Consider the following 18,326-nt stretch of genomic DNA (forward strand, 5'->3'; position numbering starts at 1 on the left):
TTTTATAATGCTGGTAGGAAAAATCATGATGCCAAGTGTTGAGAAGTGAACAGCCAGATTACCGATGAAAGGAGTTGCAGTTAACAAGATTAAATGATTAATCAGGGTGTGTAATCTGATCCAGCAGATCTTCAGTGCTACATGTGGTCACACACACACAGAGTCATTTAGCCGTTTAAATGTGACCTGACCACAGTCACAGCTCTGGGCCAGTGTGTGTGTTTATTCCCGGACAAAGGCTATTTCGTCCTTTTAGTGCCATTGCTTTAGTTTCAACATTCATGCATCAATGTGTGAAATATGTGGTCTATGATTATGTCAATATGAAAATTGTTGCCTCCAAAAACACATTCTGATTCACTTGAAAGTGACCGCAATCTGTATATTTATTATCGATTAATACATGGAAAGAGTTGTCTTTTGATGTCGACATTTTTCTCAGCTGAGCTAAACAGCCAATCACAGCAGAGCTTCTGCGCTTCCTATCATGACGCCAGAGAGTAATGGTCAAGGGAGCACATCATGTCATCTCCAGCTACGGTGACAATTTTGAGCTAAACTTTGTCCCCATAGATGTTGCCACACTGATGAGACCACTGTGACATTTTTTATAAGGTTATATGAGGTTATCCAGAAATTTAGCAAGATGAGTTGTTTTATTAGGCTATACGGACTATTTCTTGTGCATTCCTTATTGTTTCTGATTTATTTTAGCACAATTTTCCATGAACCTTTACCGCACTCTGTTGTCCGTAACATGAATTGCAAGAATTTATTGCACATCATTTTGCATTTAACTTCCTTAGAAAGTAAATATAAAATACTACAAAAAATAGTTTTTATGTAATCTATTTGTCACATAACAACTAAGCACACTGTGAGCATGCACTCACACCTTTAACTATATTAGCACTGCAGTTTCACTCTCAATGTGCTGCATGCAAGATTAAACCTCTGCAAGTACAAGCCTAACTGTAGGGAATGTGAAGGCTTGACATAAGACAAAGACAACCAGTGGGACACAATCAACAACAACAACCTGAAAGTGGCCTGCACATTTTATACACATGCATATACAGTACTTTAAAGGTATGTAACTTTTTTTCATTAAAAATGAACAAAATATATAGTCAATACATCACCACTCAGTCTTGTTTTTGTCTTTCCTTGATGGTAAGCCTTTTATAAGTGTTTATATATAAGCGGGATGGTTTTCGCAGGAAATTGCATTCATACGTCACTCACCTGTTTGTGTCTCTTCATATCCGTGAATAGAGTAAAGTTGCTCCGGCTACTCTGACACATGTATGTTGTGGGAGTGACATAGGTTAGTTTTCACAACGAGTAAGAAAGGTTGACACGGAGCAGCTAAATCTCAAACCTCAAACCAAAACGCGACAGAGCTCGTAATAAAACAAGAACCAACATAGGTTTGGCTTTTTGGAGAGAACTGAGGGATTTGAAATGTTGTAAAATTAACATGGATATGGTGTTTTTATACTCAGCAGGTGATTTTTTTAACAGATAAATTGCCATATTATGTAGCTCTCCAACCGAGCTCATTGTAAAAAGCATTATGTTGTGCAGGGTCATTTCTCATTTCATTATGGGTTGCTGTTGCACTGGAATTTATTTTCAAGTACCTTGTCTATTAATAGATAGCTACAGTAATATCTTCAGTCAGCTTGAGATCCTTCTCATCTAAATTGGTTATATCTCTTAAAGGAGAAGTTCACTTTCAAAAAAACTTTTGCTGATATTTACTCACCCCCATGTCATCCAAGATGTCCATGTCTTTCTTTCTTCAGTCGCAAAGAAATTAAGGTTTTTGATGAAAACATTCCAGGATTTCCCCCCATGTAATGGATTCTATTGGGACCCAAACGGTAGAAGGTCCAAATGACAGTTTCAGTGCAGCTTCAAAGGGCTTTAAACGATACCAGACGGTGAATAAGGGTCTTATCTAGCGAAACGATCGGTCATTTCCAAAATAAATAAAAAAGTTTAAGTTTTATAAGCACAAACGCTCGCCTTGCTCTGTTCTGTGATGCGCGTTGAAGACGTCACGTAATACGCAATTACGTTGAAAAGGTCACGCTTGACGTGTTTACAAATGTGCGGAAGGAGGACCATATACACATTTTCAAATGTATTTGTGTCAGTTTATCGTTTAAAATGCCCATTCGTGTGCGTATCCTGGGTGTTTTAATATTAAAAAGCCAAAAAGAACATTTTCTTCAGGACAGAAATTTTTCAAGCGTGACCTTTTCAACGTAATTGCGTATTACGTGACGTCTTCAACGCGCATCACAGAACAGAGCAAGGCGAACATTTGTGCTTATAAAACTTAAACTTTTTTATTTATTTTGGAAATGACCGATCGTTTCGCTAGATAAGACCCTTATTCATCGTCTGGTATCGTTTAAAGCCCTTTGAAGCTGCACTTAAACTGTCATTTGGACCTTCTACCGTTTGGGTCCCAATAGAATCCATTACATGGGGGGAAATCCTGGAATGTTTTCATCAAAAACCTTAATTTCTTTGCGACTGAAGAAAGAAAGACATGGACATCTTGGATGACATGGGGGTGAGTAAATTATCAGCAAAAGTTTTTTTGAAAGTGAACTTCTCCTTTAAGCCTATGAATGTTTAATGAGCAATAGGGTAATTAAATCTCTCTTTCTTTAGTTTTGAGAAAGAACCATTCATACAAACACAGCCACATTCATCCATTTGGCTTTGCCAAAGCACAACTAAAAAATATATTTTTCTTCTGCAAAATAAATGTTTTTTTGGTTTAATGGTTTAAACTTATTTTTTTAACCGCTATGGCCATGTACCTTTAAGAATGTTTATGCACGCTGATATAACTTGATATTCTAAATAATATATATCTAAATGATAATAACTAAAATCTAATTGAACTTAAGTGTTTCATTTTCTATTATTCATAAATGTTCTAGAATTATTATTCAAAATGCATTTGACACTTCAATTACTTTTAGACTACAAAGGTACTAAATGTGCAAAAAAACATAGCTGATTTTCATGATAGATTTGTCTTTTTCTGTTCTGTTCTGTTCTATTCCATTCTATTCTATTCTATTCTATTCTATTCTATTCTATTCTATTAAAGGGATTCCCTATTATTTTCTGTTCTATGTTGATTATTTATTTTATGTATATTTTATTCAAAATGTCTTTCTATTTAGCCTCGTGTATATGGTTTTAATATCCTTGCAATATCATTTTTGTCTTTGGTCAAATTTAAGGGGTATTCTTATTGTCTTTTAATAAATAAAAAAGTGAAATTAAAGAAAAAAAAATCTAATTTTTTATTATATTTTTCTATTCTAAATTTCACATTTAAAGGGATATTTCTCTTAATTGTATCCTATTGTATGTGGTCAAATTTAAGGGATAGTAGACTATATTGTCTTTTTATTTTTAAAAAAACGACATTAAAGGTATTTTTTAATCGAAATAAATGTATTTTATCACATTTAAAGAGATGTTTATCTTATTTTTATTATATTGTAATCAGTCCTATTTAAAGGGACAGCATTGTTTGTTTTCTGTCGGTAGTGTAAATCAGAGTCTCTTCCCCTTTAAGGCGCTTTGTGGAGTCACAGAGAGGCCGAATCTCCAGCAGATCGTCAGTGATTCTCATTCTCACTCTTAAGGAGAATCAGACATCTGTCTAAATATCTTGCAAATCATGTCAGAGCTAGTTTTTAAAGCATCTTTGGCCGTACCGTATCTCGTCGCGCGAGGATGATGCCTGGAGCTCGCGCGTCTCTGGATGCAGCGCGTGCAAATGGATGCGTGTGCGCGCGCGTGCCCTTGAGTTGAGCACCACCAGCATGGGATGTTTCTCCATCGCACGGCCGATTGCATCTTGAAACGAAAGTACAGGGCTATGAAATAAGAGCAAATGATTATTTTTGCTCTTTGTTGTGCCGGAGAACACCGCTGGCGTGTCGTCTGTAAAGGAGAAAACGAGATGAGAAAGTGAATCTGTAATTGTGCTGCGCATCATCAGTGTTCCTGTGAAGATGCCGAGGAGTTTACGCAGGCTGGTGCACCTGGTGCTCTTCTGTCCCTTATCTAAGGGTTTAAAGGTAACTTTCTTCACTCGAATGACGATGTTTGGGAATAATTTTCCTGCGGAAACCTTTTAAAGAAATTGAAATAACACAGTAACACAGAAGTACCATGGTATATCACCATGTTTTTTGAGTATGGCACCAAGGTAATATGTTTCCTGGGCATTGCATTACCATGAATACTGTGTAAATACCATGAGACATAAAAATTGAAGTCATTAGAAAAGGGGAACCAGGGATAGTTAGAATTTTTACTCTAGTAAAGATATCTCATGGGAGGTTTAATTTTGAAAGTCAATTTCTGTTAGCTATTAAACATTTTTGCCCAGAAATATGTTGACATTTTGTGACACCATGCCCAACTTATAGGGGGAACCTGCCAGTAAATGAACCTATTTTAGGCTTTTCAGCAAAATCTAAACAGCAGTGTCTATATATATATATATATATATATATTGCACACGTATTAATGAAACAGTAAATATGCTAAAGACAACATGTAAACATATCAACAAATTCTGTTAGTGAAAACACACATTTGTGTAATTGTACTTCTAAAAGTTACTGAAATACAGTCTTTGTGACCCAGTGTGACAACTAGCCCCGGTCACCCCTATTCTATCATATAGCATGGTATGACCATTTGATACCATCACTGAATCTCCTGATTTATATGCATTGCATTCTTCGTCTGTATTGTTAAAAGACAGGTTACATAAATCATATGAAAGAGGATCTGTCATTTTAAATGTTGCAGTTAATATACTGTTTCCCCATCTTTAGCTAATCTCACACACATACACACGACTGATGCTTAATGCACACTGTATCATAAGTTTGATACTTATGACCGTTTGAGACTGTGTAGGTCAACTCCTTGCACTGAAGATGGCACAGATGACAAATGCATCTTTCTTTTCTCTCGTACAAGAGAACGAAAACAGCAGTGATTCAGCCTGAAGTTAAACAAAAGCACTAGAGTTTCACTGGTGTTTTATTCCATGCAATTACAATGGATGGGAACTGAGGCTTTCAGCCTTCCAAGAATGATGCAAAAGCTTAATAAAATATAAAAGTGATCCGGATGACTTGTATGCTATATTCCAAGTCTTCTGAAGCCATGTGTAAGGAACAGACTATTTAATGTGGTAACACTTTATTTGACAATGCCCTTGTTACATGTAGTTACTGTAGTAATAACTATAAATGATGCATACTTACATGGCATGCAACTAACACTAAACTAAACCCTAATTCTAAAGCATTCCAAAGCATGCTTAGTTGTTTTACGTGTACGCTAGCATATGCTAGCAAAGTATACTCCATTTGATAACGTGCGCAAATGTAGGCGGTTTGTCATCTTTGTCAAGTGTCTGCCCTATTTTTTTCCACAAGTTATGACTGAAGACAGATAAAAATGTATTTGTATTCTTTTAAACCAAAGGCTATCTCATAAACCGCCTCACACAAGAGCTTGTCTGTTTTTGTCAATTTGTGATCAAATCACTCAGGCTGGTATTGAGATCAATAGATTCATTGAAAAGATTTGACTCAAAAGAATGAACCGTTCATGCATGCGACATCTCTACTTTTGTTTACTCAAATGAATGTGTCAGGAAGAGATAAGGTGACATTTTTCATGATGTGGTCATATGACCTCTTTTTTTGTTACTTGTATGGTGTTTTTGCATGCTTTTTGAAGCTTGAAAGCCCCATTAGTTGTATTTGCATGTCTTTTCAATTGCGATGTTGTTCATATGAGTTTTGAACAACATGTGGGCGAGTAAATTATTACATAATGTTTATTTTTCAATTAAAAATTCAGTGCATATTTTTACATGATAGAAATTTATTTTAAAAACTGAATTTTTTGGATTGCTTGTTCAGGCCTTGTTTTCAGAGAACACACAGAGTGAATTTAGGTGTCTAATAACAGTTGTCTGTATCAACAGGCAGTAATCAGATATGTGTGTTTTCACAGAGTCACACACACTCACTTTCCCACTCGAGGACAGAGAACAGTTGCTGCCTCCGGCATTCAGTGCCCTTTTACACCTGAAAGCTGTCCAAGAGAAGAGGACACACGCTAATCACCATTAAAATCTTTCTCTGTTGCTTTCTCTCTCAAAGTAGCAAAGCTACGGTTCCATCGCAAGCCAACTCGCCCCATTCTGATTTTCTGCTCAAATCAAAACGTTTTTCAAATGACCTTTTAAATGTGGCACAAATCCTGCATAAAACACTCCACCCTGGCATATTCATCACAATGTCATCATCAAGTTTCAACATTTAATTTAATATATTTTTTTCCTATATGAAAAACAAAAATTATTTCACTGTTCAAAGCAAAACATTTGAGACATAATGCACATCGATAAATATTAAATTTTAATTTGAAATGCATTTAAAGAAATTATATATTTAAATTAATATTACATTTTGCATCTATATTTTTACATATTTTTTAACATATTTTTATATGCACATTTTTGTGTGATACTTAATTTAGTTATTGTGTAAATAAATTATTCTAAATAGTTTGCTTGTATGTCATAAAATTATGACAATGGTTGAATTAAGATTCATCAATAAATATTACATTTTAAATTATTTCAATTCATTTTAAATATTGCATTTAGCTTATTTTTAAAATATTTTACCTTTCTGTGTAATACTTAATATATTTATTATAAGGTAAGAAAGAAACGGTTATACATTATTGTATGATATATAGTCAAAGTACGTCAAAGTTTGAGTTAAGATTGATTATTGAAAAATTTGAAACATATGAAATTGGAAATAAGATTGAATTGAAAATGTAATGTAAACAAGAGCTTATATATGTCATGTGAAATATTGTTGAGTGTATATTTATGTTTCTTTCAGTCCCGCTTACCTGCAGTGAAGGTCAAGTACCTGTTGGTGGCGTGGTTTGGGATTCTGGTGGCCAGCTGGGTGATTTACATGCAGTATTCCTCTTATTCAGAGCTCTGCAGAGGACACGTCTGTACCATGCTCATCGTAAGTCACTGCATCCTCCATAATGCATAAGTTGAGCTGGACATCTCTTCCCATGAGCGCCGTTCCCTGCCACTTAGGTGGAATCCACGTAGAATAGAGAGGATTTACCACTTGTGATGATTCAGGATGATTGACAAACACCTCAGTGCGATCTCATACACAGATGGGGTATATTTATGCTGTTTTGCCCTCTAGTATTTGCCACTGACAGGAAGTCATTGCACATACAGTATCTGCTGAAACTGGAAAATTAAAAGGAGGAAGCGAGAGTTGGCAGTCCATAATTATGCTGTTATAGAAACCAAATTTAAATATTCTCAGTTTTATTGTAACACTAGGCTAATTATGCTGTGTGATTGAGTTTACATCCTGTAGCTGAATGTAGAATTTGTGATTAAACTCATTTACATATTCTTTCTTAAAAAGATAGTTCACCAAAAAATTATCTCATCTACTCACCATCTTGTATCAAACGAATTTGCCAGGCCTTTCAAAGTGATGTTAGAATATACGTCTGTGCATATCTGTGTGTCGCGGTTATAGTTTAGACTCTTGGTGAGGCCCAGAGAAAGGAAAGCCCTTTTCAGCTCTTGTTTTGCAGCATGCATGCTGACAGCCACTTTGATAGATATCAGAAATGAAAGCGAGAAGGAAGAGAGAGCGCAGATGAGGAGAAGTAATACGCTGCCTTTAGAGTGATCTGTGCATTTGTGGTCATTATCTGCCCAAGCTCCAATCCATCATAACATCATGATCCGTCTGTCCTCTAACTGGCAGGTTTGTCCTCCAGTGGCTGGAACAAGGCTGTTTAATTGAGAATAGATGGCAAGATATAGTATTTATAGTATGTTGCATTTGTGGTTAATACTTGTCCTTTTCCTGGGTGTGTGTTTTAGTGTGATCATTACCGCAGAGGCATCATCTCTGGGTCAGTGTGTAAGTCTCTCTGCGAGGAGAAAACGCTGTCTTTTCAACACTGTCTTTCAACGTCACCAACACACCAGGTAAACACACGCATGGATGAGAAAATAAATAAGAAATGATCTTTTTTGCATTTATTTTCCATAACAAAAAAGCACATTTTCCTCCCAGATTCATTGAGATAATGCATCTAGACATTTTACTTTATATTCACCGTTTTTTAATTTAATATGCATTTTTCTCAATGGTGATTTTCCTATACTGCAATCTTACTTATTTACTATATACATTTTTTTATTTGATTTATTAAAAATAATTTAATTATTAATCATTTATTTTTTTCTTTTCATTTTTTTGTCATAGTGTGAAAAATAAATAAATAATGGTCCTAAATAGGCATGTATATATACAATAATGGATGATTCTTAAAATAAAATAGGTTTGAAATATGTTGAAAATATGTTCAGGTTACATTTTAATTAAAAAAAAAAAGAAAGAAAGAAAGAAGAAAAAAGAAAAGAAAAAATAAATAATTTTTTTGTCACACAACAAGCACATTTTCCTCCCATAATATTCATTAGACATTTTACTTCATATTTACCTTTTTTATTTAGTTACCTTTTTACTGTATTATTTTACCCTTTTAATGCATTATTTATTTAAATAATTCATATTTTAATTGGTCACAACGTAAAAAACTAAATGATGGTCCTAAATAGGCATATATATCTGTCACACAGCTGTTAATATATATGTGTGCGTGGTGCAGGTGTACAGTGCTGTGTGGAAGGAGAAAGCCTTGTTGGTGAAGTGTGGTATTGAAGAGAGCATGAGAGGAGAAACGGGTCCTGACACTCCACTACTGCATGACAACAACCTCTATGATAAACCCACCCGCGGAACATCCATGGATGAATTCAGAGCGATGCTGCATTCCTTCCTCAAGGTCTCTTCATCTACTACATCTCCTTTATTGTCAATTTTTCACATTAAAAGCAAATATCACAGCAAACCAGACCTGCATTCGACAAAGAAACCAGTTTTATGCTCTTGCCTTGATTTTCAATGTTGATTAAATGAAATCACCATTCAACTGATCAGGAATATATGAAGAATATTCGCTGCGTCACCCAGCCCTAATTGTGACTGAGATTTGAGATGTTCATGTCCTGCAGAGCAAAGCAGAAAGTGCGCCAAAGACAGTCTAAGCCTCTCTAAGCTTTCGGCTGTTCCTCATTCTCCTGTAGAAGGGTGAAAATGGAGAGAGAGCAGGGGAGGGAGTGGGGTAACAAGGAAGAGAAGCCAAAAATAACTGAAGGAGCTTGAAAAGGTCACAGCCAGAACAATACACTCACTTTCAGTGTCACAGGGGAGAACAACAAACACACTGGCTTAAACACAACCCACACAAATGCTGTAAATGGCCATGCACACTTCAGCATACAAGTGTACTTGATAAGACTGTAATTTAAACATCTCATGAAGTTTTGTGGCTTTTAGTCCGTGTCTGTTAATGTTGAGGCTTGTGTCGGTACTGAAATTTAAAAAATGTGACAATACCAGCATTTCCCTCTAGCATTTTGAGCGCTGTTGAACGGATTCTTAAACACCTCTGATTGGCCATTGCGTTCACGCACTCAACATATATGTCTGTGATTGGCTACAATCAATGAACAACGCTTCAAAAACGTCTTCAAACGCTCCCTTGTATATCTGTGTAAGCGCTCAGTGAAGACAACATGTTTTTAAAGCGTTGATCATTGTAGTCAATCACAGACATATGTTGAGTGCGTGAACGCAATGGCCAATCAGAGGTGTTTAAGAATCCGTTCAACAGCGCACAAAATGCTAGAGGGAAATGCTGTTTTAAATTTCATTACCGACTTGGTGCCGAAGTCGGTAGCTACTCTGTTTGTTAGTGTACACCTAAAATTGGCAAATTAATTACTTCTTTTTTTCCAACTGAAAAACAATCCCAATTTTTTTTAAATGATCTCTTACATAAATGCATATAAAGATTTTCTCCAATAAAATGCTTTCTAGAATGAATACTTCTATGCTCCTAAATTTTCCCCTTTCTCCTTCTCTCATTCCTTCACAGGACAGTGTTGGAGAGCAATCGTCTCTTGGCACCCTTGTAACCCGTGTGATTTCTCTAGCTGATGTCAACGGTGATGGCAAAGTTTCATTAGCAGAGGCGAAATCCGTGTGGGCTTTGCTTCAGATCAATGAATTTGTTTTGATGGTGGCACTGCAGGATAAAGAACATGCTCCTCACCTGCTGGGCTTCTGTGGAGACCTTTACGTGACCGAACACGTAGCACACAGCGCCCTCTTCAGGCTGGAGGTGCCTGACTGGCTGCAGCCAGTATTTCCTGAGGCGCTGGGTGTCGCTCTAAACCAGTGGCTCGCTCCCGCCTGGCCCCGCAGGGCTCGAATAACCATCGGTCTGCTAGAGTTCGTGGAGGAGGTGTTTCATGGCGTTTACGGAAGCTTCTACATATGTGACGCAAGCCCGAGAAGGGTTGGCTACAATGCAAATTATGACTTCAAAATGGCGGACCTTCAGAGCTTAGCATCGGAGGCAGCCGTCAAGGGGTTCCTGCGAGGGAGAACTTGCGAGGCAAATGCCGACTGCACTTACGGGCGAGATTGTACTGCGACGTGCGACCGATTGGCAAGGCAGTGCAATGTGGAGGTGGTGCAGCCCAACTTGGCCAAGGTGTGCGCGCTACTGCAAGACTTCCTACTCTTCGGAGCGCCATCAGACCTGAGGGAGGACCTGGAGAAACAGCTCCGCACCTGTGTGACTCTCAGCGGGCTTGCCTCGCAGATGGAAGTGCATCATTCCCTTGTTCTGAACAACCTCAAAACACTACTGTGGAAGAAGATTTCGAATACCAAGTACTCTTGAGACCAACATAGGGATGATCAAGAGAAAGGCAACGAAGAGCAGGAGAATTGGAGACTTCCTGAGAGCAAAAGTGGGGTCGGCACAGCAGCCTCTGAAGGGCCAACAGAAAAGCTGAACTCTGTCAGCTACTACAGACTTAAAATCTGTCGAACATCAATCATCTTTGAGAGAGAATATAGTGAATGCTAAGAAAGGGCATACACTATATCCCCACCTACTATTTTCATCAAGGGAATCAATTGAAGATCCTTTTATCCTATAGAAATGCCTTTGAAGACTTTTTTGTTCACCTTTGCCCGAAAGTTATACGGTTACGAACAAAAACAATTTGACTGCTACACCTTCCCAAATTATACTTTGAATCCTGCTTGGTCAACTTTTGGTTAAGGATCTGAGCTGCAAGCACAATACTAGTAGGGTCAATTCCAAGTAGAAGTAAACCTAGGAAAGGAGAGTTTCTGAGAGATTGGACTTGCTCTACATCCCCACCCTCTATTTTACTAGGTTTAATTTTACTTGACTCATCTGAAACCCTAGCCTGGATGCCAGCCGAACTTAGCCCCGCCCACAAAAATTTTAGGTCGGGAAGTTCGGTCTGGACTCGTTCCGTTGAGGAGCTATTATGCCCGAACAAAAATTGTTCGGACCAATCAAATTGTCAGGGTGGGCTTTATACGATGATGGACAGATGAGCAACGGTAACGTAATCATCCACGTCATCAACGAGCGCTTGGGTTGAATTCAAATGACTGCCGCTGAAGAATTGAGATTTCACGCTTACAAATAAGTCAGATAGAATAAATGCATATTTGGCGTGCTGTCCGAGGAGAGGCTTCGGGCTCGGTATTCGGCCCGAACCCAAAGTACTCCCCCCGTATTCCAGGCTGTGGAAGAACAAGCCGAGAGTGAGTGGAGGGATGCTGAAAACTGTCAAGGAATGTTAGGTGAGTTGACAGAGTGAATAAATATATGCTTCCTCTCATGCTGATAGTGTAGACCGTAGACGGTTGATTGGATTGATTATTTGAACGTGCTCCTCCTGAACTTTGTTTATGAAACATCATGTGTAGATTCCGCCATCGCGTCTGTTATAGAAGATATCGACAGCGCATTCATTTTAAAAGAGGAACAGAGAACCGCGATCGGAAACATGATTGAAAAACATACGTCACTTACTCCGTTGCTCTGATTGGTTGTAGGTCTATCCAATTGAGTGCAGAGGCATTTTTTTTCCTGGTTCGGTTGAAACACGCCCCATAATCAAAGCTCAATGGAGCAGTATCAGACTCACATTCTGACTAGAATCTGAGTATGACGACGTCAGGCTACTGAAACCCCTTTAAATCTATAGAAAAACTATTGGAACTGTCTTTTTCCTTTGGCCAAAATTTCCAAGGTGAAGTTAAGAGTCTAATTACGAACAAAGACAACTGGAGGACTTTCTTTGACCATGCAAAACCCCTTCCCAAATGAAACCTTCAGTCCTGCTCTGTGAACTTTTGGTTAAAAGGATTGGGGCTGCAAGCACAAAGATAAAAGGTTGATTCCATTAAGTAGTAACCCAAGGAAAGAGTTTGCAAGAGGACAGTCTTGATCTACAACTGTAATACCCTTGAGCAAGACAGTTTTTGTGAGTTGCTTCTTGAAGGGTAAACTACATCCACACCTGTTTTGACTTTAAACATGGAACAAGAGGGATCTTTAGCAATGTTTGGAAGCACCCTTCCTTTTAAGTCAGGACTCTACGCCGAAACCTGCAACTCAACCAAGACGTCAACACTGGAATGAGTATGAGTTAAAGGAATGAGTAAAGGTTATATAAATATGTCTTTTTACAGAGTGTATGGTGTGTTGGTGTGTGTGTATTCTAGGAGGATGCTTTATCTCATGTTGTAGTTTTACTGGAAGGATATTCCTTTTCTGAGCGGTCTGAAGCATTTGTGATGGGATTTGCTATGCTTAAACGGTGAGATTACTTGCTGTGTTTCTCAGGGTATGTGGGTTTATGTTTTTGGAAAATGATTACTATTAAAGGGATAGAGCACCCAAAAATAAACATTTTGTCATCATTTACTCACCTCACCCTCATGTTGTTTCAAACCTGTATGCGTTTCTTTGTTCTGTTAAACACAATAGAGGATATTTTAAATAATGCTGGTAACCAGACAGCTGACAGTAGTCATTTTTTCCTACTATGGAAGTCAATGGGTCCATCAACTGTTTGATTGCCAACATTCTTTAAAACATCTTCTTTTGTGTTTAACAGAACAAAGAAACTCATACAGGTTTGGAACAACTTGAGGGCGAGCAAATGGTGAACTATCCCTTTAACATTAAACAATATGGTGTTGAACAGAAAGTACAGTTTGAGGAATCACGGTCTAGTGACTGAATGCACAGGTATGTAAAACATATTTGCATATAAACCTGAAAGTGCGTGTGCATACTGTAAACACTTCCACTTGATTCACAGTAGCCACTTTTATAAACATCTCGCATCTCATTAATACTAAACAACGTGCACATTTCACGGATAACCAACGGATACATCTCTCTGAGTATTTACATTAAGAATCACGTGACCAAGCGCACATTTAAAAACTCCTGTTTTCTTCTTTTTACTTTCAAGATCAATCTCCTCCCTGACTTTGTGGGAACAATCCTGAAATGTGGTTCTTGCACAGATTCACACACACACATTACCTACGCGAGAGTTGATTTCTAAAGGACAAGCTTATGTCTTCTAGTGTGTGCTAGGCTTTTCATGTTGTTGAATGAAGTGATTTTTATGTACTATTAATTCATGTTTCTTATTTTATTCTGTGACTCTGTATGGAGAGCAGCACAATTAGCATCTGGCCTTGTTCAGGCTCTTAAATATTTATTTTACCTCCATTCTGTTCAACTATTATTCAATGATTAGTAAATGTTTGAAACTCAAATTGTGCGTACGTGTTTTATTAAACATGTTTTGTTTTTGGGTGAAGCACTGGCACAAAAAGCACAGCTCTTGGAGGACAAAACCCAAATTCATGTATCCTTTTACCTGACCTTTAGAAAGAAACAAGGAATCTGCATATATTAGTCAAGGAGGCCTCCCAAAACCTCACCTTTAAAGGGATGTGTTACTAACAGGACCAAAACATGTAAATTCACATGCTGGACTGACAAAGACTCAAACAAGCTGTTATTTATTTACATTTATTTCATTAAATATTTCTATGGCAGAAGAATTATCACATCAGAAGACTTTAGTCTAAAGTTAAGACTTGTTTTATTAGTTCCCAAAAAAAAAATCTATAATTTGACTCTAGATGCAGATATTAATTATAGCATATTTTACTTAGCATAATTATGAATGCAATTAAAGCATATCATATTTAAAATGTGATCTACTGTATCTACTGTGCAAAGCTGAATTTTCAGCATCATTACTCCAGTCTTCAGCGTCACATGATCCTTCAGAAATTATTCTAATATGCTGATTTGCTGCTCAAGAAACATTTCTTATTATTATCAATATTGAAAATAGAACGCAGACCTTAGCGTTCAGATCTATTCACTTTGATGAATAGAACGTTTGCAAGAACAAGAACAGCATCTATTTGAAATAGAATGTTTTAAAACAATGCGCCACATTGATCTATTTAATGCATCCTTGCAGAATAAAACAATTTTTTTTTTATCTTCATGACCCCAAACTTTTACTTTTTTCATGATCAATTATGGAGAAAAAAGACAGATTTATTTTGTGATAATGACCAGTTCACTGTGGATTATCTCTGTTATGACAGCTTTCAAAATAAATAAACTGACACTGGATTATTGATGCGAGTGAAAACAACTGTACAATTTATGGCTCGTTAAAAAAGTTGACCAATCAGAATGAAGTATGTTGAGGGTGATGGTCATGTGATCTTGTTCAGCTGGCCCAAAGAGCAGGTGGAGATCAACAACCTCAGTTGAGTCGGATACATGTGGCACGCAGCAGATGAACATTTTGGTTGGTCATGTTTCTGAAATTATTAAAGCAAAATCAAGATTGAAGCAAAGATCCATTTCTAATGCAAGTAAAAATCACAACACACTTCACACAAAATCATACGGTTTCATCAGCAGAAGGAATCCCGAGACTTTTTTGTTGTTGTTGTTGCTCTACTGATTTCTTGTTGACAACTTTGAATTAAATTCAAAATAGCTGATTATCAGAATTAGAATTAATTAAAACCTAAATATACTGCAGATAACAGCATGACAGTCATGCAAAGTTGTTTGGAAATGAAAAAAATTGAGATTGGTCTATTATTCAAATTGTTTTAAGATCATTTTAGGACCGACTAAACTTTACAGGATTAAAATCCCCCTTGAAACAGGGACTCATGCTGGTTTGTACGGGCTGGCACTCATTCTTTGCATTGTGGAATTGTGTGTACAAAGTAATTTATGGCGCCCTTCTGCTCTACGCTGCCTCATGACACAGACACGGCACATCCAGCTGTGCTGCAACGCCTCGAGGAGCAAAAACACCTCTGTGTGTGTGTGTTTAGTGGAGGAGGAAAACTTACTTGTCCAGCTTTCTGCAGTCGACCTTTGACCTCTGTTCAGGGTACTGGGTTAAAGTGCCCCTATTATGCTACTTTAAAGGTTCCTAGTTTTGTTTTGGATGTTCCTACGATAGGTTTACATGAATTCAAGGTAAAAAAAAAAAAAAAAAGTTTTACTTTTCTACTAATATACATTGCAGCATCACCTCTTTTCTCACAATGTAAATAGTGAAACAGTTTAATAAACGACCCAGTCTCTCTAAACCCCTCTTTTCAGAGAGCCTGCTCTGTTCTGATTGGTCAGATGAGCCAGTCTGTTGTGATTGATCTACTCTGCTCTGATTGGTCAGATACTCCAGTCTGTTGTGATTGGTCTACTCTGCTCTGATTGGTCAGATGGTTCAGTCTGTTGTGATTGGTCTACTCTGCTCTGATTGGTCAGATGGACCAGTATGTTGTGATTGGTCTACTCTGCTCTGATTGGTCAGATACTCCAGTCTGTTGTGATTGGTCTACTCTGCTCTGATTGGTCAGACGGTCCAGTCTGTTGTGACTGGTCTACACTGCTCTGATTGGTCAGATGGCCCAGTCTGTTGTGATTGGTCTACTCTGCTCTGATTGGTCAGATGGCCCAGTCTGTTGTGATTGGTCTACTCTGTTCTGATTGGTCAGATGGCCCAGTCTGTTGTGATTGGTCTACTCTGCTCTGATTGGTCAGATGGCCCAGTCTGTTGTGATTGGTCTACTCTGTTCTGATTGGTCAGATGGCCCAGTCTGTTGTGATTGGTCTACTCTGCTCTGATTGGTCAGATGGTGCAGTCTGTTCTCACAACTGTAATATCCGAAAAAGCATAATGGGGCACTTGAAGTCACAACCCATGTAAAATGCCGCTCCACTTCATCCATTCCGAGTCTGTCTTGAGTTCATGAAGCACAGTTAGAATCTAGAATATTCAAATACAAAAACAATTTAAGGGAATAATGGAGTATTCGGAAAGAGTTTAACAGACTAAAATTGGCACTAACACACACAGAGGTCTGGGTTGGGTTATCCGGCCTCGTTCCAAGCCCCTGGTCCACCATGCAGGACAGCAGGGTCGATCACAAGCCAGTTTCTTTCTGCCCACTTTTGGCACAACAGTGGCATCACAGCCAGAGTTACGTCTCATAGGGCAAAACCCAGAGAACACAAACACACACACTTACACAAGATACACACACTGATGGACTAGACTTCAGCAAAAACTTTTTTTTTTTAATCTGATTTGTGCAGAATTATTGTGCAAATTATATACATTGTATTTATTTGTATGCATTTATAATGCAGTTGTATGTTATTAATAATATATTATGTAAAATACTAGCATGAAAAATGCTACATACAGTTTATTTACACTACTGTTCAAAAGTTTGAGGTCAGTAATATTTTTAAGTTTTCTGAAAGAAGTCTCTTCTGCTCACCTAGGCTGCATTTATTTAATAAAAAATAATATTATTACAGTCATCAAAATATTATTACAATTTAAAACAACTGTTTTCTATTTGAATATATTTTACAGTGTCATTTATTACATTTTTACTCAGAATTCTTTGATGAATAGAAAGTTCAGCATTTATTTGAAATAGAAATATTTTGTAACATTATAAACATTTAAATAATATATAAGTATATATATATATATATATATATATATATATATATATAATATATATATATATATACAATATATATACATATTTACTGTCACTTTGATCAATTTAATGCATCCTTGTTGAATCAAAGTATTAATTTCCTCAAACCTCAAACTTTTATAAATTTTAATCTAAAAACAAAAATGAGAAAAATGTAAAACTATGTCAACTGTGTGTTTTATAAATAACAGAATATTTTTTATTTATTTTTCCTCTCTGATCACTTTGAAATTTCCTTAAGATTTAATTTAGGCAGAAGCAGGCTAGTAAGTGAAATTCAACCATATATGGTTATAAATATTGTTGACGGTAAATCTTTACCTGATGCTGGAAAATCATGGTGGTTTCCAAACAGGAAGAAAAAGGCCCTCATTCAGGGTCTGTAGTGGAGTTAAAACATAATTGTTTCAACAGCATTGTTTTCTGTAAAGTTGACATCACTGCAGTGGGTTCAGTGTGTGATTGACAGCAGTGAGTGTCACTTTGAGATGAAATCACGTGTCTTGCGCGCTCACGCCCCCTACCGACACGAGCACGCGCTGCGTCGCTGCTGTGTGTCCAAGAATAAAAATAACTAAATATATAGTATAATATATAAATAAATAAAGTACTAAAACATGACAGCACGGTTTCATTATAAGCTTTTAACAGCAGAATCCAGGATTTTGCACTGTAGATCAACGTTTTCGTATTATACTAAAGGCTAAGTTATTTGCATGCAACACGTGGGCGGTTTCAGCCAGTTTTAAGCAGGAAGGTGAGTTATGTCTGTAAACACTGCATATGTACCAATCGAACATATTTAATGTGATTAATTAATGCATCATAAATACTATTACATACTTCTTTTTATGATGCCACACTCATTAACTGTACCCTTACTAAGTATTCTAATGCACAAGATCTAATGTACAGTCAATATCTTACAATACAATATAATAACATAAAATGCTTATGTATACATAATAAAAATCTAACGCGCAAATTATTTTGCTTCGTGAAATCAAGATATATGTAGGCAATATGTAGATGTTCTCACCTTCATTGCAGAAGACCCAGTGAGTTTCTTTTACTGTCTATGGTGGTGAGTCCAGAGGAGTGGCTAAAGGTATTTATAGTAATAAGTAC

At 37.0% G+C, this 18,326-nt stretch overlaps 1 protein-coding gene and 1 long non-coding RNA gene across 13 annotated transcripts; one reads left to right on the forward strand and one right to left on the reverse strand.

The window, feature by feature from the left end:
- Positions 1-3,583: 3,583 nt before the first annotated feature.
- Positions 3,584-13,904, forward strand: dipk1b (divergent protein kinase domain 1B). The gene is made up of 5 exons (XM_084136161.1): positions 3,584-4,121; positions 6,993-7,127; positions 8,024-8,131; positions 8,818-8,994; positions 10,150-13,904. The coding sequence occupies exons 1-5, from the start codon at positions 4,056-4,058 to the stop codon at positions 10,960-10,962; spliced, it is 1,299 nt and encodes a 432-aa protein (XP_083992287.1). The 5' UTR covers positions 3,584-4,055; the 3' UTR covers positions 10,963-13,904.
- A 243-nt stretch (positions 13,905-14,147) lies between these two features.
- LOC311096794 lies at positions 14,148-18,295 on the reverse strand. 12 transcript variants are annotated; one of them, XR_014609094.1, is made up of 5 exons: positions 18,238-18,284; positions 17,520-17,578; positions 16,539-16,670; positions 15,528-16,450; positions 14,148-14,978 (listed from the first exon to the last, which is right to left on the reverse strand). It is a non-coding gene; the product is annotated as an uncharacterized lncRNA (long non-coding RNA). The 12 variants fall into 12 exon arrangements; XR_014609095.1 differs by having other exon boundaries at positions 16,533-16,670; XR_014609096.1 differs by having other exon boundaries at positions 16,539-16,707.
- Positions 18,296-18,326: the final 31 nt, after the last annotated feature.

This window comes from Abramis brama, assembly GCF_963993115.1.
Source record: "Abramis brama genome assembly, chromosome: 15".
NCBI lineage: Eukaryota > Metazoa > Chordata > Actinopteri > Cypriniformes > Leuciscidae > Abramis > Abramis brama.